The following is a 24,996-nucleotide window of genomic DNA, read 5'->3' as shown; positions in this document are numbered from 1 at the left end:
GCTGTATGAATGTGTCAGTGAGTGGGTGAATGAAGCTTGTAATATTTACTGTTCAAGTGTTATATAAGTACCAGTTCATTTACTATTCACCGAAAATGAAATGTACAATGAACGCAAGGCTGTATTCAGTCTGAATCTGTATTCACAACATGTGGGAGTAGCTCCACAGGGTCTTTAAGATGAATGAGGAAGGACACCTGCATTCCCTGTGACTTGTCCAATCCAATCGCATCCTGATCCACATGGCTTTGGATGTTGTCTTTCTCTAACTCTGATGGAAAGTGCTGTAAAGAAGCATGTGGTTGTGGAGAGGTTGGTGGCTGCTGACGCCTCAAAATGCGTGCACTACCAGGACTCAGGGAACAATCAGGCACCGGTTGACTTGCTGACACAAAGGATCCATTGCGCTGTGGCACTGTGGCAATGGAAAAATTGTCTTCTCGAGGATCCAGCACAGCTAGTCACTGTCCACAGCATACAGTCTCTGTCGCCATTCTCCACCTGCCCACCTTCCTCTTTAGCTCTGCCTGCACCTGCACCCAAAGAGGATGATAACTTATTTAAGAATTAATGTTCTTTTTCATAAAGCTTCCGGCAGTTTAGACGTAAACTTAAAGCCCATTTGTTGTGATGTCATTAAAATTAGACTGTTAAGGATGCAAATCCTGCAACAGAACATTTAGAGTAAAAAAATAAAAGAATACAGAAACAATAATGCCTGTTTTTTAATTGTGATGTTGTCCCATCAGCCCTAAGAACAACGTCTCAACATTTAAAATATACACTTTTAAACTTATGGTTTAAGTATTTTGTCTGTTATTTACAAAATCACTTATAGCTAATAGTTATTAGCACCTTCTGAGAAAGAAATGAAACAACAAACCTCTTTATTGCCAAAGCAGTAGAGCACAGCCACCAGAAATCCCTGGAGACACCAGTTCATAAAAATAGTCCAGTTTAGTTTGAGCAAGATGTTCTTTGCTCAATGAATCAATTAGATCACATCTAGGCAGCTTTTCTTTTCTTCCCCCCCCAGTGACACACATAAATTGATCAGCCACAACGTTGAAGTCTCTGACATGTGTTCAGAATTACAATGATCACGTTGTCACAGCTTTGGCCCCTCAGCACCAGTGTACTCCCTGACTTCTCATGTAATGCTGTGTGGCAGAGAGAGGACTTAAAATGCAGGCTTAACTCAAAACTCAGCTTTAACACAGAGCACAGCTGGAGTAAACTAACTGAACCACTAATGCTCCTGTCTGACTGACTGACTGACTGACTGACTGACTCACACACAACATGAGAAGAAGTACGATGTCAACATGACAAGAAAGCAAGGGAGACTGAGGGCTTAAATACACAGAATAACAAGAGGATGGGCAACAGGTGGAAAGACAGCTGGAATCCAACTAATTAAACAGGAAGCAAAACTGAACATAATGCACATGAGACGAGGAACAGTCAAAGTAAAACAGGAAGTGACATACACAGTAAGACTCACAAGGATGTGAGCTTGACATTAGGACAGGGGATAAACAGACATGGAAATACATGACAGACCTGGGAGACAAAACACAGACTGGACATGAAAAAGGGAACATACATGAAATAGAGCAGTAGCCAAAAGTAGAAGATAACTAAAACTCAAAGAACATCAACAAACATAACAACTAAACATAACCATCTCAAAAGTCCAAACAAACTCAAAAACCTGGGCCAAAGACTCAGGACCACGACACGGAGGCGCCTTTCTGAGGTGAACAAAGCGTCCTGTCACACCATAAAAAAACTCCACTCAAGCATCTAGGGAAGCCTGATCATCAGAGGAGGAAGTATCACGCACTTGGTTTTAACGTCATATCTGATCAGTGTGCCTGCAAAACCAGCGGTCACTCACAAGTTCTTGCCTACCTGAAAGGAACTGATAAAAAGTGTGAAGAACACTTTGATGTAGCGCAGAACGCCTGTCGTCTGCTCATCTGTAGCAAAGACGAAAATCACCTCATGAATTCCAAACAGAGGAATGAGGGTAAGAGTTGCCTTGGCGAGCCTAAAAAAATGCAAATAAAACAGATAGGTAACTTGTCCCACTGCAGAACTATGATCTGTCTATCTCTGATCCAGCTCACTAAACAAATGCTGAGAAAACTTGCCGAAGTTTGTAATCGGTGTAATGAGTTGGGTTGCTGGCTCGCAATTTGGAAAATATGACCTTCAGGATCTTCATGAAAATCAGAAAATTTATCTGTTGATCAGAAAATCATAATATGTATTGTTATTTATTCAGATGTATATCATGCAAAGTATTATGAGCCATGCAATATAAATGCAGACTTTTGGGACTATTTGCAGAAATCATCTTACAAGTGAAGCTAAAAGAACCGGGAAACGAATAATCCACCAGTAGTTCATGTTCTCATTGACAGCCCAACACCTAAGAAAAAAAGGTAGATAGATGTCACCACCCCTTCTCCACAATGATCTGTCACATGAGGACACGTCTGCACACTTACTCTTTGTTTTCTTTCAACATCTTCGCCACCACCCAGGGAACAACGAACAACAGTGGAGTTCCTAATGTGAAAGCATCAGAGATCACCGGGTTCAGTACTGCAGGTTTCAAGAATAAGTTTAAGAATCAAATAGCATGCTGTGTGTATTGTTCCATGGTATCCATATTATAAAAGCTCTCCTGCTGATGCAGAGCGTGCTTTGTCCTTTGAGTGCTAGAGTAAAGGCAGCGCTAAAGAGGAGCAGAGGCGTCGTGGTGACACATTTCTATTGTTCTGCAACATGTCAGCTTAAAGTACTGTCAAGATAAAGTGTTCTTTGACAAAAAGCAGATTTAACCCCTTGAATGTATGATTCTTTTTTTTACGAAGAGATGGAACTCACCCCAACCGAGATAGATGTAAAGTAGGTATTTGTTGCTGTCAATGAAGACTGAAGCAATAAGCACTGAGTACAGATAAATAGCCTCTCCGAAGAACCAATAATGATTGGCCAGGACACAGTACTGCATGATCACCTGTGCTATCCTGCAACCAACAGCAGCCTAAAAGAAATTGGAAAAAAAAACCCATAAAAAATACAAATTGCATATCAAAGGTCTTTGCATGGCACTTGTAAAATTTCTAAAAGTTGCTATTTTTCATAAAATAGTTTGCAAATTAGCCACCCATTTCCATGGGAGTGGTCTTTAAACATGCTTTACGTAATTACCTGAATGCACTAGCATCAAAGCAGTACGTCCTACACACTGATCTATTGCCAAATAATCTAAGCAAATAATTAGCAGTAAATTTCGAGACCTACCTGATGACTGAGCATCTCACTCACATCAGTCGGCTTCATGATTTCTCTTCCCCAGTGATGTTCCAACATTGTGTCTTTAACAATGACCGCTACAGCTCGCAGGATGAAGGACAGGAAGAGGTTAGCGTGAATGTAGTTTCTGGTGCAATGCAGTTTCCTGCCAAGGAACACAGAGTAATACAATTTCAAATTGCCTGGATTTAAAAACATGCTGTGGATTCTGGCGCTTTTAAAAAAATGATCTGATTCACCAAGGAACATAATTTACAACTATTGTGCTTTTAGAATCTTGGATTACGGATCTTAGCAGCGGTCACTGAGTAAGGAAATAAAAGTTTCAGCATGTTATGTGATGATCTGATGATCAGACTTTTTACAAACTTTTTATGTTTTGTGGAGTTTTGTTTGACAGTATAGTGAAAAACAAGATTTCCACATCTATCACAGAGCTTACCTAAAGCTTAGAAGAATGATGAGAGCTGTTATAAGCGTGAAGAGGGACAAGGAATAGCCAACGGTGTACAGCATCCTGAAGCTCACCATTAACTGTTTGAACCACAGCTGTAAAGACAAATTTTCACTTTTATTAACTAAAAAACTAAAATTACTTAAAGTGAAGAGTGAACAAAAGCCAAATCAGGAAGGGCCTCTGCTTTGTTTGCAGATAAAAACTTTTGGCATTATCAGATGATTGTCATTCACCATATCAGGACGAGTTGAATACACCAGTGCTCTTGGAAGCAAGCCGTCCTGGCTTCTTTTCACCGCAGGCTTATAATTTTCTTAATGGAGCTATTTTGAATGAATGATTTGCCGGTTATTTTTGAGCCATGGGAAGCTTTCACAGTGACTCACACTCTTGCAGGGTGAAAGAAATGTGGCTGAAGTTGTAGTTTGAATGGGAGTGAAGGACTTTTGTACAAGCAGCTACTCTTCAAGCTTTATAGAAACTTTCAAAAGTACAAAATAAAATGGAAATGGAGACCGTAAAAAGTAAACGTTTCGCCCTTTGAAACTTGTTGACTGCAGCACTGATATTTTACACTGTGTGTTTATTTATTACACAAACGTTAACCCAAAATGAAGCAATGTGTGAAAAATGAAGTACACAGAGTGATTGAGTAGCTTGTAGAACCACCTTTAGGAGCAATAAGTTCAAGTATTTGTTTCCTGTCTGACTTTATCGGCCCGTCTACAAAATTGGTCCAATTCACTGAGTTTTTGGCAAAACTGTGAAAAGGATACGTTGCAGTGTGTCATGTTTAGCAGGTCGTCATAGGTTGCATTTACCCAAGTTTTAAAAACAAAATTTTTAGATGCAGTTTTTTCACATTTTAGTTTTTTCCAGCACTGAATGGTTTTTTTTATATTCCTGTTTTTTCAGTGGCTAATGTGCATTTTGTAAAGGTATTTATGACTTTGGTGTATTCTTGTTTGTACAAAGAACTTGTGTAACCCCTTACGCTCTTGTACACAACTGTGTTATTATTAATATTATTAATAAAAACAAGCCTCGAGGTGACTGTTGCTGTGATTTAGTGCCATACAAATAGATACTTTATTGTTCCACAAGGCAAATTGTCAGGAATGAGTTGAGTTGTTTACTCATGGAGACCTGTGTGTGATAAGAAAGGACCACAGTTTTAACACACACTAAGCACTAAACAAAAGAAACTATGTTTCCCCACAGAGGAAAACAAAAGAAAAAAAAACTACTTTGTAGCCATACCTCCTGAGACGCAACCTCTTTTTCCTCCTCACATTGTGTCATATCCCTCCACACCTGTCCATTGTCCTCTCTCTCCCAGTGGCCATCGTATCCACATCGCCTACGCACAACACCCTGGGACACTGGACGAAACACAGTTAGTCCTTCAGTCACCACCTGCCTAGTACAAGTTAAGGGAAACTGGGGGCTCAAGCATGCAGAGGCAAGCTAAATCACTGCTCACAGGACATAAAGATGCATAATGTTCATGATTGATGAACACAGGAAAAAAAACTGACTTAAAGCTACTATATAAAAACCCATAGTTCATTCTGTCCTGGAAGTCACTGCAACTCTTCCAGAAAGAAGAAGAAGAAGGAGAAGAAGAAGAAGAAGAACCCAGATATGAACATGATCCAGAGATATATAAATCATTTTGCATATCTCATAAATATTTACTATTTACAGAGCATCCAAACATTTGGTTTGTAGATGATCAGCATAACTTCTATTTGCAGTTGGCTTAGCTCTGACAGAATGTGCACCATCTCCTGTTTTCTAGTTAAGCTCTCACTGCCAACACTTAGTGTATGCTTTACTTTCATTTTAGTGCCAGCAGTGAGGATCAAAATGTACAATTAAATGTAAGATTGGTTATCCACAGCAAAATCTCACTGACCAGTAATAAGAAGAGACTGGCAGCTACTGAAAGGGGAAAAGGACAAACTGACAGACACAGACAGTTTTTTGTTGTTACCTTTGTCATACCAGGGCAGGTAGAAAGGGCATGAGATGTTGATCATAACACCAGCAGGAGTATCTGGCCAGCAGGCATACCTGTCAAACGTCCGGTTACAGAACAAGCCCGCTGGAAGGCCAAACAAAAAGAAACTTAGGAGAAAACCCCAGGTTTGATTTAACATTTCAATAACTCCTTTGCTATTCCATCACATATTGCCATATTTCCTCTACCACGCAGTTGCTTACTTTGAGGCAGTGACTCATTTCTTATCGTGTTGAAACAGTCTTCTTTGTACTGAACCCACTTTCGATAAGTCTCCTCCAGAACTTTAGCACTCACCTTTTCAACCTGTAATGAGATACATATAAAAACACTATTCAGAACATGATGTCAAAGAAGAGTTCTGGCTCTATCATGATTTACTCGCTCTCAGGCTCAGACCTTCACTTTAAACCTTTTGTTTATGAAGGGCAGCCAATCAGAACGAAAACTACTAAAACAGGGGATAACCTTAAAACCAGAAGAGCTAAACCGGCTTGTTTCATGAAGAGGATTAATTGAAGAGATGTATCAAAGTTAGATAATAAAAAAAACAGCCGTAGATATCCTCTTTGTCTATTTTCACTGGCTAACCTTAAGTGGGTGGAGGAACAGCAGGCAGGTCAGCACTATAAAGTTGTGAGTAAGGTCCATCGCTGCAGACTTGTTCTTCTTTATCTGCAAAATTGAGAGGAGGCAGTGAAGTACAGTATATGTGACGGATGGAAGTTGTTAGAAGTTGTTAGAAAGTGGTTAAGATCACAGAGTAAAAACATTTGAGAGAGTGATTTTTCATGAATTGAACTTCAATGGCCATATCTTTTCTAAAGCACTCCAGTAACCTCAAAATGGATCTGAGCTATTACAGCTCTAAAAGCACAGACTTTGTCCTGCAGTCCTGGACATTTTCAATTGATTCAGTTTAATTCAACCAATTTTTCTTAAGTTTAATCGTTTCTGATGGTACTAAAATACAAAAATGGGGCTGCACATGGGAGGTCTAACAAGATCTCCACTCTCTCCCACTCTTCCATTACTTCGATCTTCTCGTGTTCAAGTGTTTTCTGGACTTCCAACAATTTCTTCTTTGTATTTTTTACATTTCCATCTTTGTCTAATGAATTCCTATTTTGCTCATTTCAAGTGTTTTTGCATAATTCGCATCCTTTTTGCACTCAGCTCATCGAGTTCCTCCTTTTCGGGACCTCAGACCTTGCTGAGTTTCCCGATTGTCACCTTGTTCTTGTCTAGGTTGATGCACATATCTGCTCTTTCACCTAGCAACCTTTGCAAGGTTTGCTTAGCTCTTTACGCGTCCTGCTTAACTGAAAATTCTCAGCCTGTTTCGCTTTAAGGGCCTTTCGCAGCTCAGTCAGCTCATGATTCATAGTTTGTGGATCAGTGCTCAACAATCTTGTTGTAGTTCTTTGATAGTTAATTTTGGCCTTTTCACCGGGAAATGAAGCTACCTCAGAAGTTCAAAGCAGTCAATACTTTTGTCCTCGGAAGTTGCCTACAGCAGAATGAGGTTTTGTTCCCAATACAAATACTTGTTCACAGATGTGTCGAGCAGATGTGTTCTGGTAGTCTGAAAAATGCTGAAACTAAGAGAGATCAGAGCTCTAACAAACATTTTAGCAGGTAATAAAAATGAAAAAAAAATCTCAATCACAAGATTACTTCATTGTTAACACCGTGCACATACTCATTTAAAATCAGACTTATATATATACTTTTATACTGTATGTATTTTTTGTTTTGTTTTTAAATCTCATTATCAGTCTTTGACCAGACAGCAGTTTAAATTGTACAATAAAATTTGGAAAAAATGCTTTTCCTCTTTTGACTTTCTTAAATAAAATAATGCTGACTGGCGACCTGTCCAGAGTATACCCGCCTCTCTACCTCTGTGCTGTGTGACATGGCTAAAGGTTAACCCACTGGTGCTACTGCACAGGAACTCCACTATTAGCAAAAGCCTCTCAGGGGCTCCATGTCCCAACCATCTGTGGGAGGTCCACCTTAGGCTGAGTGCAGCCTGCCACTGTGTACCAATAAGCTGCCAAAACACTGATTTCTGTCTCCTGGCAGGCGGCATTTCTGAATCATTCCCTGCAGCAGCGTGAAGCATCACATGGGGCTTGGTTTCTTTCTAACCTGCCCCATGTGGAGCTTCCTCTAGCCTGTCACTCACGTAGTGATAAAAAAAAAAATCCAAAGAAAACCACAACTTAAAGACAGAAATGCGATTCTTGTAAACAACTGGAGCCAGGGACTTGCTAAGTGTGGCCATGGTTACCTCAGGCTTGACTCACGACACCTCTACATGCTTGTTCCAGCTTTTTAAACCCCAATCCAAAATAAGTTTATCCTAAACTGCTCATTAAACCAGATGAAAACTAACCTTCTAATATTGTGTGGTTTCACTGAAAGGACCGCTGTGAAGGGATGCACAGTAGCTGTGGGGTCTTCCCATTAAGATTAATGCATTTTAACATAGAATAAAACTATAAGAGCAAGAAACTCAAAGCATTTTAACAAGAAGAGAATGGAGGTATGAAGTCTTAAGCACATCACACTTTTTGTACTTGCAAAGACAATGCTTTTAAGCTGCACTAAATAGAAATTGAAGCTATAATTTTTCAAGAAAGCATGAACGTTTTTTTCTCTTTTTTTTCTTTTAAATCTGTCGATTTTTCAACCTCGGAAATTCCCTTAAAAATGCGACGCTACGTTAGTAAATAAATTAATTGAGTCCTGCAGCATATTTTTGCAGAGTGCTAACACTTTCCTTTTATATAAAGAAATAACAACAGTATTTGGGGACATCTGTGGAACAGCTCTAACAGGTTATGGAAAACAAAGAAAACATGTATTTACTTACAGCTTTTACGTCCTTTGGAAATGAACTGCGCTGCTCTCAGATGCGCTGTGGGCTGTGGAGATGTTTGGTCCTGAGCGTGTGTGGAAGAAACTGCAAGTTGAAGCTCCACGGAGTAATCCGTGATGCCCTGCCCACCATCTGCCTTTGAATACCGATTTCTCCTTTGGTGTTATTTTTAGAATATAGCTCTATGTTATTTTTCTCAAATTGTTTGAAATTTTTTACTTTTCTTGCTGTGAAAGCATCCATTGATTAAATGTACATTAAGTGACACTATCAAATCTTTTTGAGTAGTATATTGTCTTAGTCATACGTAATTACATTTCTGTGTCCATATTTTGCTCGATGATTAAGATCGAAGCATGGAGCAGGGGTGTGTCAAGAGTAGTGGCAGGGGTGGCAGTGGCCCCAATGATGCCTCCCCTACTTGTACAATACCGCCCCTCACCAGCAAACCAGAATCTGAGATTTATTTTTTTCCAACTGGTTGATGTCAGAAAATAAACATTTTTTCCATAGTGACTCACAACTGCTGAGGGTGTCACTGACCGTGTCTCGGACTGGATGGACAAATGTTCTTTTGTTCACTTATAAATTCTGAATAATTTAGCGCCCAGCTATCTTTCTGAACTACTCCACTTATACAATCCCAACAGAGCACTTAGATGATCCAATCACAGGCTCCTAGCACAACCTAGGTCTCGAATGAAGTCGAGAGGTGACCGGGCCTTTGCAACCGTGGCACTTAGACTCTGGAATAACCTCCCTGTTCATATTCGTACTGCCGAGTCTATCCAGTCTTTTAAATCACGTCTTAAAACTTATCTTTTTACTTTGGCTTTTGATTCTAACTAGTTGGCTGTTCTAGCTTGTTGTGTTGTTACCTATTGTTTGTTTTAATTGTCTCATGCTTTTACTGACTGTGAAGCACTACGGTCAACACTGTTGTTTTAATATGTGCTGTATAAATAAATTTTGATTTTTTTTATTTATTTTGAAATGTTGAAATATTGCCATGTTATGCTGCTTTCTGCTTTATTTTTGCAAACAAATATTGAGCTTTTGCCAAACCATTTATTTAAAAGCTTTAGTTACTTAATTAAATTCTAACACAAGCCAAATCACATTACATAGTAGTAACCAATACTTAAATAAATGGTGCTTTTTTTCAAAATGAGCTATTAGCTAATGTGATTAACTATCACAATAGTAAAAAAGCATTACTTTGTTAACCACCAGTTTGCTTAGTATTAATAAGTTTCATCCCCCTAAAATCTGTTATAATTTTCCCTTTGTTGGCCTCATCAGATTGTTTAGTTTCAACCTTGTAATTAAAAACATGGTTTTAGTCCAGCAGAAGAGACTTACAAATCTTCCTCTAATGAATACCTTCACAGACATTTTGAGCACTTTGAGTGCACCTCGTTCATTGAGAACTGATTTATTACCTAAACCTCTGAACACAGAGTCACATTTGGGGTATTATATTTGTGCACCCAGATGAATGTAACCCTTCAGGCCTTTGTGAGCTGCTGCTGAGCGGTTTAACATTATTATTAAGCAGAACTTTCACAGTGCTATCTTTGCTACAAAACAGTACTTGACTGTTGAATGCTGTGTGAATTTGTTTTTTTTAAACCTGGTAAAAATATGCATATGCATTTGAATAGGCTCTAGTCTTCTGTATGTACTTGGGGTTATTGTTTGTCTTGACACTTGTGCGTTTACAGATGTTGTTGTTGCAGGACGCTTCTCTATGGTTTCATAATAAATTTCCTCACCTGTGTGTGTGCCTGACATGTGCTCCCTGCCACAATGGAGAGGTTTATTGTTTATTGTGACATTTATTATTAGTCTTGCCTGCTGTGGGCAGCGGGCTCTGGTAATCACAATACTGACATACTTTGCAGAGCTATGCTAGAATGTGACAAGACAAATGAAATGCTAACACTTTATAGCTTTTTGTTGTTCTTTTAACATTACTGCTTATTATATTATCATTGTGCAGGATGTATAATGAATTTACCAAAGCTTTCTATTGCCGTATAACAACACATACTTATCCTTAGAGTTTACTTTGAACCCACATAAAGCATGCTGCACAGTAGCCATGATGGTTGTCTCTTTCAGTGAAGGTCAGTACCTTATTGGACTCTGAATGCTGGCAGATGTTGAAGTTTCTGACAAATTGAACCAGGGCTATTTTTAGGCATGGATAAGCTCTGTGGTCACCAAGGGTGGTAAGGTCCCTGGTGAGGGTATGAGTAATTCTGTATGAGCATGTGTTCTGAGCTGTAGTCACTTATCAGTGAGTAAGTAACTTTACAACTTATATATAATATATATAATCAGTTTTACACTTTGTACTTCTAAATGTTAGAGTAACATTTAAATAAGGGCTTCTATTTTCTTATCAGATCATGAGTTTCACAAATCATTCAAGTGTGGGTATATTAATTGTATTATGTGTTATATAAATACATTGTCAGCTATAGAAAGCCTTCATTTGACAGCCTGACTGTTAGACCTGTCCCTCACTGGCAAAGGATTGTAGTTTGTTGTCATCTATCATCCACCTGCCCTTACTCAGAGTTTTCATCTGATTTCTCAGTCTTTTTTAGCTGGTTTAGTGCTCAGTTTAGATAAAATAATAGCAGCGGACAGTTATAATATTCATCTAGATGCTGAAAGCAAGAGCCTTAACAGTGGATGTATTCTATTTTTAGACTCACTTGGTTTCTCTGAAATGTGAATGAGCCCACACAGCACTGTGATCACACTCTGGAAATTGTTCCCACATATGGCATAGAAATGGAACATTTAACAGTATTCTCTATAAACCCTCTTTTGTATGACCATAACATTTAAATTTACAGTAATTGATGGCACAGCCTGACCTGTCCAGGGTGTACTCTGCCTCTCGCCCTAAGACAGCTGGAATAGGCTCCATCCAGTCATCCCAGAATGAATGGATGGATGGATTAATTAAGCAGGAATACATAAGCAGGAATATTTCATTACAGGAGATGTTATCTTCAACACCACGTGCCAACAGATCAGAAATGCTAGATTGACTGGTGTAACTCACCAATGTCCACCTTAAAGTAAAGCATTACCTTACAACTACATTCATTACAGTTTATGTCTTTTTGAAATTTGGGCTTAACAAGCGTTGAGAGATTTTTTGTTTGTTTTTTTTATTCTTATTTAGACGCCTCATCTTGTGTATTGCTGAGTTATGAAGATACAGTTTTGATGATGGTACAAAACATGCACTCTTTTAATTATGAAAATAAATATTAAATCACATACTGAGTCATAAATAGCCATAAGTAAGAGTTTTAGAAACACAGGTGGATAGCAATGTGCATGATGCACACAAACTCCCACACACGCACAAGAAGAAAACAAACTAGCCACTCTATCGAGACCGATGATGAGACCATGACAGCTATGAGCTTTCATGACTGTTCTCTGTTAAAAAGAAGAAGAAGAAATGATTACACTGATATGATCCCAAGAGATAAACAACACTAAAGGTTGCCTGAGCACGAACTCTCTGAGAGCATTTTGGCATCTTTTCATATCTTTGATTCTGCTGCCTGTTTTTCCCCCTTTTGATGTAATTTCGAAATGCCTGTCTGAATTGTTATCTCTGTGTTGAGGAAAGATGAAAAGAGAGTAGGCTGTTGAATTAGAATACCGATAATAATTTTGCACTTTTCAATGCCGAACACGTGCGGAGCTCCGGCGACAAAAGGAAAATGTTGCCTCTTGTGGGGTTCAGCTTTATAATCTGAGTAGAAGACGAACACTGACCTTTAAAAAAACTCTTGATCCTTTACTCAAAATCAAGAATTTGACTAACAAGTTCTTTAATGGAGCTAGATGGCATTGTGCTGGCTTTGCAACTAGGATGCCGTTGATGCAGTGGGTGTAATTCACAAGAACATTCGAACAGCTTGAAATTGTGATCAGTGCAGATAAATGCTTTTGTACTGCACCTGCAGTGTACAAGGCAACTTCTGTAACTGGAAAATATTCAAGTATTGACTGACTCTACACCTGTCACTGTGGGAGGTCTGGATAATGGGAGACTAGCACAGTTTAGATAAATCTGCACTCATTTACACTTGGCAGTATTTAAACTGACACAGACTTTGGCCTTTTTACTCGTTGTGTTGTCCCACTGTTATACCGTTTTTCCTGCAATGGACACTTCAGTCAATTCTTACTCTTCTTCCTGTTGGAAACTGTTGCCCCTGCTTTTTCTACACAGTCATTTATTCACTATCCACAGCTTTTTCTTCAAAGGCTCTTTAGATCTTGGCACCATGACAGTACATACTCACTTCAGTATCACATCAGACCTGAGATGTCAGAGCTCCACCTGCAGCTCCCTAAGGAACCCATGTTTGTCAATTGTTGATATAAGAATCTGGCGTACATATGTATTTTGTTTCATTTAAATGACCACAGACTGTCAAGTTTATTCTTCATGTATATAACACATTTATTAACAGGTACCGTTTCAATTAAGTCCATATATTTACATTCCACATATGTCACAAAAACTGTACAAATTACATGTCCTATTACATATATATACACACACACACACACATATATATATATACATATATATATGTATATATATATATGTGTGTGTATATATATATGTGTGTATACACACACATATATATATATATACATATATATACATATATATATACACATATGTGTATATATATATGTGTATATATACATATATATATATATATATATATATATATATATATATGTTAGTGTTCATCAGTTTGACACAAATAAATATGTCCATTTGAAGAAGATATTACACACCGGAGGCCTCAAGTATTGTCTGTGCAAATGTCCTTCGTGCCTGGGCCATCTCTTTTTTTGTCGTCAAAAATGTCATTTCTGGTTTATTTGGGAATGCTTCCATTACTACTTTGACCATCTGAAATAAAAAACCCCAAAAACAATTAATTGAAAACATCTGCAAATGTTACACTTCCTGTTTACACAATTTAACCTTTTAAGATTATTTTAACTTCCCCCACCCCATCTTCTTATCTAATTTCACAGAAAAATATTATTGCGTTAATGTGGTACCATACCATGATGACCATTACTCCTCAGCTAGAACCATCCCGTTGAAATGGATGTGTCAGTACTCCTCCTCGAAGTCTCACATTCACCCAGTCTGTTTTGTTGTAGCATGTCCTCCTCATTTTGAAGTATTCACTTTGTGAACATAACATACATCACATTTATATAATAATGAAAGATAAAAGTCACACAGAAAAAGACACATATAGTACATATCACTGTTTTTAATGGTGTGTCAGAAAGCCCTGTGCTCTACATTATGTTAGATGAAGTATCAAAATTATTAACATGTTCTTTTAAATCTACAAATGTTAACTGTCTCAAATGTATCACTGCTTAAACACTGTCAGTGGTTTTTTTTATTATTTAAAATTACATATGTGTGTAATTTTGAATTATTTTTTAAAATTCTTTAAAGAACTGATAACCACAGATTTTATTAAACTTTAATCTACAACCATACGTTCACCTTTAGAAAAAGACCTCCTAAGTCCTCCTGTCACTTCTCTAATACTTCATGTTATTATATACATGTAATAACGCATAATTACCGGAATCTTTTGGCTGCACGGTCAGACTCTTCCTGCTCCAAAGAGTTTCTTGAAGGATCGACCAAATACAGACAGCTGTCATCTGCATTTATGTACTGCGATAGATATATAAATTTAAAAAGTACATAAATTTTCAATAATGTGTTATTGAAACAAACTGTTTTCACAGAAATGCTGCTCATACTAACCAGAAACTTCCAGTGTATATTTCCAATGTTCACAAAGGATAAAACGGCTCTGTAGTTGTCAAAGTTCACCTGTGACATATTAGGAATTAATTACAAATTTGCAACAATACCTTTTCCATTTCGAGACATTAATTAACTTTTAAAAAATTAATTCTAGAATATATAAAAAATTTTTTTTACCTTGGACAAGCTTTGTCTCCTGATTAGTTCTCTCTCTCCATAGAGGATCACACCGCTCGTGTAGTGGTTCATAATGTAGATATTATTCCCCTGATTTAGCCGAATGGCCCAGTGGTGCAGGAGACTTTCAATGACCTGAGGAGTATAATAAATAACCTTTTATTACTTTGTAAACATGATAAAGTTTTGGAATACAAAGTTTAATAAAGATTTTTTTTACTTACGTATACTCAGTATTCAGTCATGAGGATATGCCTGGAATGTCGATCTAAAGTAGTACTTACTGAATGTGTAGGGAAAAACTAATGTCCTGCCCCAGCTTTAACGTTAACCTTATGCAGTACTTTTTTTTTTTTAAATAACTAGTTTACATACTTCTCCAACAAGCCAGCTGTGTGGTCTAAGGGTCAGGAACTCACTGTGACGTATGACAAAGTTGTTACCTCTAATCTGAGATGGGACCACAGAAACAACAACTTCCGTTTCCTGTTGTTTCCACAAATATGCGACCTGTGTTTCAACAAGACAATAGTAACTAAATTCAAATAATTCTTCTTATGAGAACATTCATTGTAATCAATTACAACGGTTTTAAATCTAACTCAAATAAGTATTTAGTCAGCCACCGATTGTGCAAGTTCCCCCACTTAAAATGATGACAGAGGTCAGTAATTTGCACCAGAGGTACACTTCAACTGTGAGAGACAGAATGTGAAAAAAAAATCCATGAATTCACATGGTAGGATTTGTAAAGAATTTATTGGTAAATCAGGGTGGAAAATAAGTATTTGGTCACCTCAAACAAGGAAAATCTCTGGCTCTCACAGACCTGTAATGTCTTCTGTAAGAAGCTTTTCTGTCCCCCACTCGTTACCTGTATGAATGGCACCTGTTTGAACTCATCATCTGTATAAAAGACACCTGTCCACAGCCTCAAACAGTCAGACTCCAAACTCCGCCATGGCCAAGACCAAAGAGCTTTCGAAGGACACCAGGAAAAGTATTGTAGACCTGCACCAGACTGGGAAGAGTGAATCTACAATAGGCAAGCAGCTTGGTGTGAAAAAATCAAGTGTGGGAGCAATCATCAGAAAATGGAAGACATACAAGACCACTGATAATCTCCCTCGATCTGGGGCTCCACGCAAGATCTCATCCCGTGGGGTCAAAATGATCATGAGAACGGTGAGCAAAGATCCCAGAACCACACGGGGGGACCTGGTGAATGACCTGCAGAGAGCTGGGACCAAAGTAACAAAGGTCACCATCAGTAACACACTACAACGGCAGGGAATCAAATCCCGCAGTGCCAGACGTGTTCCGCTGCTGAAGCCAGTGCATGTCCAGGCCCGTCTGAAGTTTGCCACAGAGCACATGGATGATACAGCAGAGGATTGGGAGAATGTCATGTGGTCAGATGAAACCAAAGTAGAACTTTTTGGTATAAACTCAACTCGTGGTGTTTGGAGGAAGAAGAATACTGAGTTGCATCCCAAGAACACCATACCTACTGTGAAGCATGGGGGTGGAAACATCATGCTATGGGGCTGTTTTTCTGCCAAGGGGACAGGACGACTGATCCGTGTTAAGGACAGAATGAATGGGGCCATGTATCGTGAGATTTTGAGCCAAAACCTCCTTCCATCAGTGAGAACTTTGAAGATGAAACGAGGCTGGGTCTTCCAACATGACAATGATCCAAAACACACCGCCCGGGCAACAAAGGAGTGGCTCCGTAAGAAGCATTTGAAAGTCCTGGAGTGGCCTAGCCAGTCTCCAGACCTCAACCCCATAGAAAATCTGTGGCGGGAGTTGAAAGTCCGTGTTGCTCGGCGACAGCCCCAAAACATCACTGCTCTCGAGAAGATCTGCATGGAGGAATGGGCCAAAATACCAGCTACTGTGTGTGCAAACCTGGTAAAGACCTATAGTAAACGTTTGACCTCTGTTATTGCCAACAAAGGTTATGTTACAAAGTATTGAGTTGTATTTTTGTCATTGACCAAATACTTATTTTCCACCCTGATTTACGAATAAATTCTTTACAAATCCTACCATGTGGATTCATGGATTTTTTTTTTCACATTCTGTCTCTCACAGTTGAAGTGTACCTCTGGTGCAAATTACTGACCTCTGTCATCATTTTAGGTGGGGGAACTTGCACAATCGGTGGCTGACTAAATACTTTTTTGCCCCACTGTATGTGTCAAGCAGGTACACAGGCCTTTTGTTTTGCATATTATTTTATTTCCACTTTAGGGAAGCTGTTGGCGTCTTTTTGTTTTAGTAATGTCTTTGATCTGGCTCAGCCGCCCGGTTCTCGTCCCCAACATTTTTCTTTTGTTAAGCTTACTGTTATCAGGGAATGGTAAATGAACAGTAAACCTTGCCTGATTACTAATATTTCCGTTTCCCTCTCATTGATTTATTTGGGTTGTCATGGAAGAAGTATTAAACAATGCCTTTTATTAGAACATAAGCATTGATATGCAGTAATTGTATTTGAATTAGTTAAATATGAGTGGGCAACTCTGACCATGACAAGACTGCATTTACTTTAAGGAATTAATAAAAAAAAATGTAGACATATTGTTGTCATTATTTTTACTCTTCAATTTGATGTGTTTTTTCTTTAAGATAGTATCAGAAGTTGCTCCTCCACCATGAAAAAAAAACAGCTGCATGTATTCTTTTACTACATCCACGATTCTCCTCTGTGGTCTTCCTCACTCATCCTGTTTGGAGCTTAATGGTCAACATCCTTTATCTATTAAAATTACCAAAGTAGAAGAAAGTAATCATCAGAGCAGGAATCATGATAAATGATAAATAGATTACCAGTACATGAAAACATAACATTTGCATAATTTCTCTGATAACCCTGCATTGGATGGGTTTATTAACGGTGGGCTGAAATTGTACTATAGTCTGCTGATGAGGAACTTTTTTGAATGTTGAATTAAATGTCCTCCACAATCTGTATATGAATTGTCATTAAAACCATAGAGATTCTTACTTATAAAGGAAAGAAAAGTGTGACAATGCCCATCAACATATAGTGTATATTTTTTGAAACATTACAAAGATACATGTAATTCTGGGTTCACCTGAATTACAGATTAGACTGGTGGACAAACAGAGATGCTGTGTACAACTGGTGACAGCATCAGTGACAGGGATGCCAAAAGGAAGAACAAATTAATCAGCAAGGCTGGAAGCAGAATTAGGAGGCGTCATAGTCAGCTAGGGTCAGAGATCAATGAACAAATTTCCCACTTTCTTGGATAATGCATCACCCTCAAAAGGATTCAAAATTTGGGCCATCAAGAACAGTTCAGGAAACCGATTTTATTGTTTTGTCTGTGAAACTGTATAAATGAAATGTAAATTATGTTAAAGGCAAACACATTTGTAAGCAATAAGAAACAAACATGCTTTGCATTATGTCTTTAAACATCTGTATGGACTTGATAAAATATTTATTAACTGAATTTAAAAACATGTCTTACATAGTGGGAGTATTTCTTTTACTGATGATATTACATCCATCCATCCGCTTATCCTTTTCAGGGTCGCGGGGGGTGCTGGAGCCTATCCCAGCTGTCATAGGGCGAGAGGCAGGGTACACCCTGGACAGGTCGCCAGTCTGTCGCAGGGCTAACACATAGGGACAGACAACCATTCACACCCACATTCACACTCACATTCACACCTAGTGGCAATTTGGATTATCCAATTAACCTATCCCCACAAGCTGCATGTCTTTGGACGGTGGGAGGAAGCCGGAGTACCCGGAGAGAACCCACGCAAACACGGGGAGAACATGCACACTCCACACAGAAAGACCCCGGCCTGATGGTGGAATTGAACTCAGGGCCTTCTTGCTGTGCGGCAACAGTGCTAACCACCGTGCCACCTGATGATATTACAAGGATATGTATTTTCTGTGACTAAATAATGCTCTAACACATGGCAATAACAGCAGATGTGGCAATTTTGTAATTTGTTGTATAAATTTGATATTATTTTAGGCAGTATATTTTCTTAGCCTTTATCATACTCTGTCAACACAGCAATCTCAGAAACCGTACAGTATATTTGGCTGTGGATCACAGGGTGCAGAGTGGGGGTCACCCAGAGTCATAATCCAGTAAAATATCTGTGTCACCTCTTATAGTTTTCCTGTAATCTGAGCTCAAAGATGTTAATATGTGGAGTACAGTAAAGCACAATGGGAAGATTTTACTATGAATTTTCTGGAAATCCGTACAGTAATTTTGGCTGTGGATCACAGGGTGAAGAGTGGCGACAGCCTAGAGTCAGAATCCAGTGAAATATCTGCGTCACCTCTTACAGTTTTCCTGTAATCTGAGCTCAAAGATGTCAATATGTAGAGTACAGTAAAGCAAAATGGGAAGATTTTACTATCAATTTTCTCAAAAACCGTACAGTAAATTTGGCTGTGGATGACAGTGTGAAGAGTGGGGGTCACCCAGAGTCATAATCCAGTGAAATATCTGCGTCACCTCTTACAGTTTTCCTGTAATCTGAGCTCAAAGATGTTAATATGTGGAGTACAGTAAAGCACAATGGGAAGATTTTACTATCAATTTTCTCAAAAACCGTACAGTAAATGTGGCTGTGGATGACAGTGTGAAGAGTGGGGGTCACCCAGAGTCATAATCCAGTGAAATATCTGCGTCACCTCTTAAAGTTTTCCTGTAATCTGAGCTCAAAGACGAGGACATTAAAAGTACAGTAAAGCACAATGGGAAGATTTTGCTATGAATTTTCTCAAAAACCGTACAGTAAATGTGGCTGTGGATGACAGTGTGAAGAGTGGGGGTCACCCAGAGTCATAATCCAGTGAAATATCTGTGTCACCTCTTACAGTTTTCCTGTAATCTGAGCTCAAAAATGAGAATATTAAGAGTACAGTAGAGTAAATTGGGTAAATTTTATTGTTAATTTTCTCTGAATCATACAGTAATTTTGGCTGTGGATCACAGGGGGGAAAGTGGAGATAAACCAAAACTGGGAGTGGATTGTGAAGTAAAATAGTGTCAGGACACAAAACACTTCGTTTCTAAGCCAGTCGGCACCTATACCGTAATATGCGTAAGAGTAGTGCAACCACATTTTAGGTGCGGCTGGCGGGGCGGCTAGCTTGACTGTGACTTCGTAAGTGAGGGCTCACTTGACCGCAGTCTCACACTGGACCCTCTACAGTTCGCATACCGCCACAACAGGTCCACTGATGATGCCATAGCCCTGACACTACACACTGCCCTGTCACACCTGGAGAAGAGAGACACGTATGTGAGAATGCTGTTTGTAGATTACAGCTCAGCATTCAATACCATCGTTCCCTCGAAGCTGGACAGGAAACTGCAGGATCTAGGACTGAGCAGCTCCCTCTGCAGCTGGATCCTTAGCTTCCTGTCTGACAGACGCCAAGTGGTCAGACTGGGCAGCATCACCTCATCCCCCGTCACACTGAACACTGGTGCTCCACAGGGGTGTGTACTGAGCCCTCTCCTATATTCACTCTACACCTATGACTGCACAGCCACTAACAACTCCAACATCATTGTGAAGTTTGCGGACGACACTACAGTGGTGGGTCTTATCACCAATGGTGATGAGACGGCTTACAGGGAGGAGGTCAGCGCCCTGACCCACTGGTGTCAAGACAACCATCTCACCCTCAACGTCACAAAGACAAAGGAGTTGATAGTGGACTTCCGGAGGTGCAGAGAAGTACACACCTCCATCACCATCAGCGGCGCTGCTGTGGAGAGAGTGAGCAGCTTCTGGTTCCTTGGTGTACACCTGGCTGAGGATCTTACGTGGTCAGTACACACAAACAAAACAGTGAAGAAGGCGCAGCAGCGCCTCTTCTTTCTCAGGAGACTGAAAAGATTCGGCATGAGCCCCCGCATCCTCAGGACCTTCTATCACTGTGCCATTGAGAGCATCCTCACTGGATGCATCACCACCTGGTATGGCAACAGCACCGCCTACAACCGCAAAGCTCTCCAGCAAGTAGTGCGGTGCTCTGAACGGATAATTGGAGGTGAGCTTCCCTCCCTCCAAGACATCTACAGGAAGCGGTGCCTGAGGAAAGCGGGGAGGATCATCAAGGACTCCAGTCACCCCAGCCATAAACTGTTCAGACTGCTTCCATCAGGAAGGAGGTTCTGCAGCATCCGGTCCCGAACCAGCAGACTGAGAGACAGCTTCTTCCACCAGGCCATCAGACTGCTGAACACGTCATAGACACCTCAGCTTCACTACTGGAACTTTAACATTATGCACTCCATACTGTACAGTAATGCCACTGTTTTGCACATGTCTCACTCTGTATATTTTATTTTATTTATTTTATATATTTTATTTATTGTTTACTCTATTTAATTTGTAAAATATGTGTACACACACACACACACACACACACACACACACACACACACACACACACACACACACACACACACACACACACGTAGAAAAATATTTAGTATACACATCCAGAAATGCATATACTATTATATATTGTACATATATTTATTAGTTTCAGATGTAGCCATTCTTGTATTTTGCTTGTTTACATTATTGTATTTTGCACAACTCTGTTGCTTGTGAAGCTCGCACACAAGAATTTCACTCACATGTGCTGTACCAATGTACCTGCACATGTGATGTGACAATAAAAGTGATTTGATTTGATTTGATTTGTGTCTTTATTTCCACATAAACTGATGAAGCAGTAGTGATGGACTGCCTGACAGATGAGGTCAGCAGGAGTCTCTGTGAACTGTGATGTTTGTTGATGACACTGTGATATGTAGTGAGAGTAGGGAGCAGGTGAGGTGGAGGTGTGCTCTGGAGAGAAGATACAGCTTCTCTTCAACTGTGAAAACTTTGACATGAAGTCAGAGGTTCAGGACCAAACCACAGTAACTCCAGCAGCTGAGTCTGCTGCAATAAACCATCTATAGATTACATCATCGGTTTCACGTCTCCTTGTTGTAAAATATGCCTGTGTGTAGACTCATTTAAGAACTGGGAAAATGTTGATGCATGAGTCAAGTCTCAGTCTCCTGACTTACAATAACAAAAGTTTTCTTTCATTTGTTGTAACTGAATTTATTTGCTTCTTCTTGTGTGTGACAAAAATGCTGTTTTCCAGAGAAGCTGGTTATGTTTCATAATCGTTTGGCTCTCAGTCACAGAGGATTCATGGAAAACAAGAGAAACACACAGAGCTTCTACACAAAGTCAGTAAGAGTGTGTCCAGATTCCTGAACCATGATGTCCGCATGTTATGAATGTTCGTGGCAGTGCTCCATGGCTTATGTCATGTGCATGCTCACCATTTTTCCTTCAGCTGGATCCTGTGACAAGAGTTTATTACTCAAGCTAGGTCATGCAGATTTAGGCAAAAATTACCCCAGGACTGATATACTGATCAAGAGCTGAGCATCAGCATAGAGCACTCAGGTGTGTGTTAACAGACTGTTACACCTCCCAGGAGAAAATTCATCCCAAAGCCAGAGAGTGCAATGCTCAGAAAAACTGCCACAGCATGTTAAATATTAATGACAGTTGAATTAGAAAAGGGCTGAACAATTATTTTTTTCAATGGTTACCAGGAGAAAACCATTGTTCTCTTTCTCTGTGTATTTGCACAGCAGCAGATCTACAACAGAATGGCTGAAAAACAATTGAATGTTTGAATTGTCCAGCCACGAAGTCCAGATTCCATTTAATTTAAATGCTGTGGCAGAACCGTGAGAGAGCTGTGCACAAGAGAAACTTAGGATAACTTGATGATCCAAAACAACATTGTGTGATGTAGAAGAGTGGGTCAAAATTCCTTCGCAATGATGTGAGAGACTGATAACGTCATATAGAAAACTCCCTCGCTGAAACACATTCAGTTTCATTTTCCCACACTTCTTACTACTTTCAGTATTGCTTTGTCATTCATGTTTGCGTGACGGAGGTCACACACATTGTGTGTAAAACAGCCACACGCTGGATGTTGCAACACAGACTTCAAAGCAGCTGACTGCTGTTTCTTATGGGCTCATCATGATTCACTCAGGTTAACAGCTGGATGTGGTACAGCTGTGACAACTGAAGCCATCCACACGACCCACCTCCCACGTGATCTTAATTCGGTCATTCCCGATCACCTTAGCTGGTGTCACCCAATGGGGCTTCCAGCCCACACATCAGCACAAATGTTGCTTTATACTATACCATGTTGCCTGTTGTATTGGGTGCAAAAAATTAGGGCTGGGCAATGTGAGGAAAATCTCAAATAAGAACATTTCTGTTTTGCTGTATCACGATATATGTAAATAACCTAAAAATTCAATGTATCGCCCAGCCCTACTAGAAATACTTGTAAATATCTTCAAATACAGGAAGCTATCTGGGCAAAGTGATCTGGAACACGGAAAGTAGAATATCTAAACAAATGTAACCAGCTAACATCAAACACAGGTTATACTTTATTTATCTTCTGAGTTTTTTCACATACAGAAAGACAGTACTATGACATCCACTTCAAACTGGGAAATGATGCTATGATACATAATATTGAGACACACTATTCTAATCTTATATTACATTCTTAGCAAATTTACAGCAAATGAAACAAAGCACAAAGTCACAGTTGTTTTTTTTAATTTAATTTTTTTATTTTAATTTGTGGTTTGACGCTGTTTCTTAACTCAAAATGTCCTGTTGTAATTGGACATTTTGAGATAAGAAACAGCGCCAAGCCCCAACAACACTTCCCTCATGGTGCTTTATATTGTCAGGTGAAGACCCTACAAGAATGCACAAAAACTAACCCCCTAGAGCAAGCACATTGGCGACAGTGGGAAGGAAAAACTCACTTTTAAAAGAGAGAAACCTCCGGCAGAACCAGGCTCTGAGATGGGGGTGGCCATCTGCCTCGGCCAGTTAGTGATGAGGGAAGGAAGTTGGGGTTTTAAAATGTAATTTAGGTTGCTGAATTAAAAGAACATTTGACGCCAGTTTAAGAGTTTTGTAACAGAATCACGTGCACGTTTCAGTTCGATTTTAGCGTGCACATGAGAAAACCCTCAAGATGACATTTTGGCTCCTCAGCTTGGCATGTTTTTTGAATATGCTGACGACCGCTTCGTCAACCACTGGGTTGCTTGACCTCATTAACAGTATTGGAGAAGGCCACTTTTCACGGAGATCATTGGCTACTTTCAGGCCGAGTTGCTCAATGTTTTCCATGGACATTTTGTAGCTTTTGGACAAAATTTTGTTCCAGATCTTGTGGGAAAGCCTCTGTACAATAAACTCTGATGTTCCTGCATTCCATGTAGCTGCCTCATTTTCTCCCTTCATAGCGTGCATTACCAGATCTTTGGTGACATTTTTCACAGCCTCCTGGTACTCTTCCCTGTGTTTAGAGACACTAAGTACTCTTGTTGGTAATGCCAACAGGTGTTTGGTGAAGGTTGGGACAGTAATACTATCAAGCTGTTCCCTCAGATTGAAAATCAGATATTTTCCCTTGCAGTTGTGTGTCTTGCAAAGATCCTTGAGAATGGCCTTGTCTATGTTTTTCAGCCATTTGGGGGATAGATCCAAATGTTTCAGCTCAATTTCAGGCCAAATTTTTTCCATCAGGCGATCGCTAATGCAGTCAGCAGTGAGGCGCTCTGTGAAGAGCTTGTATTTAGTGGAGACTTGTTCTATGGCCTGTGAAACCACCAACTCAATCACTTTGTTGACACACAACTTTTCCCCACTCAGACAATCAGATGAGGACGACTCTGGGGTTGCCGTCTCCTGTGTTTCAGTCTGAGACTCTACTAATTCTTTTCTCTGCGTGTCCAGTTCTGTCTGCATTTCTGGTATGTTTGTCTCTGCCTGACTTTCTTTAATCTCGCTGGAGTCCTCACTCTGTGGCTGCAGAGCTTTCTTGTCCTCCTCCAGTTCTTTCTCTTCTTTCTCTGCATCCTGACATTTTGTGATGGCCTCTTTGACTTCTTCTTTTGTGTCCTTCACCACTTTCTGTTCTTCCAGGAGTTTCTTATTTTGTTCCTCCAGGACTTTTTTCTCCTGCTCCAGATTCTCTCTCAGTGTTTGTTCTTTCCACAGAGCATTCCACATAGTTTCTTTCAGATCTCTTTCATGTTTCTGGAGCTGCGTGAACTTGGCAGACAGAGTGTCCTTCTCCTGTTTCAGCATCAGGATTT

At 39.6% G+C, this 24,996-nt stretch overlaps 1 protein-coding gene and 1 long non-coding RNA gene across 2 annotated transcripts; both read right to left on the bottom strand.

The window, feature by feature from the left end:
• LOC309713342 (glucagon receptor-like) lies at positions 1-8,818 on the bottom strand. The gene is made up of 14 exons (XM_082544897.1): positions 8,692-8,818; positions 6,402-6,485; positions 6,014-6,116; positions 5,784-5,894; positions 5,048-5,169; positions 3,773-3,879; positions 3,319-3,475; positions 2,899-3,058; positions 2,517-2,577; positions 2,368-2,437; positions 2,157-2,248; positions 1,915-2,053; positions 884-925; positions 1-533 (listed from the first exon to the last, which is right to left on the bottom strand). The coding sequence occupies exons 2-14, from the start codon at positions 6,459-6,461 to the stop codon at positions 462-464; spliced, it is 1,296 nt and encodes a 431-aa protein (XP_082401023.1). The 5' UTR covers positions 6,462-6,485; positions 8,692-8,818; the 3' UTR covers positions 1-461.
• A 4,739-nt stretch (positions 8,819-13,557) lies between these two features.
• On the bottom strand, positions 13,558-15,354 carry LOC309712584. The gene is made up of 5 exons (XR_014278327.1): positions 14,741-15,354; positions 14,561-14,629; positions 14,373-14,467; positions 13,830-13,956; positions 13,558-13,669 (listed from the first exon to the last, which is right to left on the bottom strand). It is a non-coding gene; the product is annotated as an uncharacterized lncRNA (long non-coding RNA).
• Positions 15,355-24,996: the final 9,642 nt, after the last annotated feature.

The sequence above is a fragment of the Aulonocara stuartgranti genome (assembly GCF_965226115.1).
Source record: "Aulonocara stuartgranti genome assembly, chromosome: 8".
Classification (NCBI taxonomy): domain Eukaryota; kingdom Metazoa; phylum Chordata; class Actinopteri; order Cichliformes; family Cichlidae; genus Aulonocara; species Aulonocara stuartgranti.
Note: the sequence above shows the minus strand (reverse complement) of the source record. Positions and strands in the feature narration are given on the sequence as shown.

Coding starts and splice junctions, on each gene's coding strand:
- LOC309713342 (XM_082544897.1), bottom strand. CDS start 6,461: ATGGACCTTACTCACAACTTTATAGTGCTGACCTGCCTGCTGTTCCTC. Junction 2,249..2,367: donor CGGTTCTTTTAGCTTCACTT/GTAAGATGATTT, acceptor TCTGATCAACAG/ATAAATTTTCTGATTTTCAT. Junction 2,054..2,156: donor TACACCGATTACAAACTTCG/GCAAGTTTTCTC, acceptor GCATTTTTTTAG/GCTCGCCAAGGCAACTCTTA.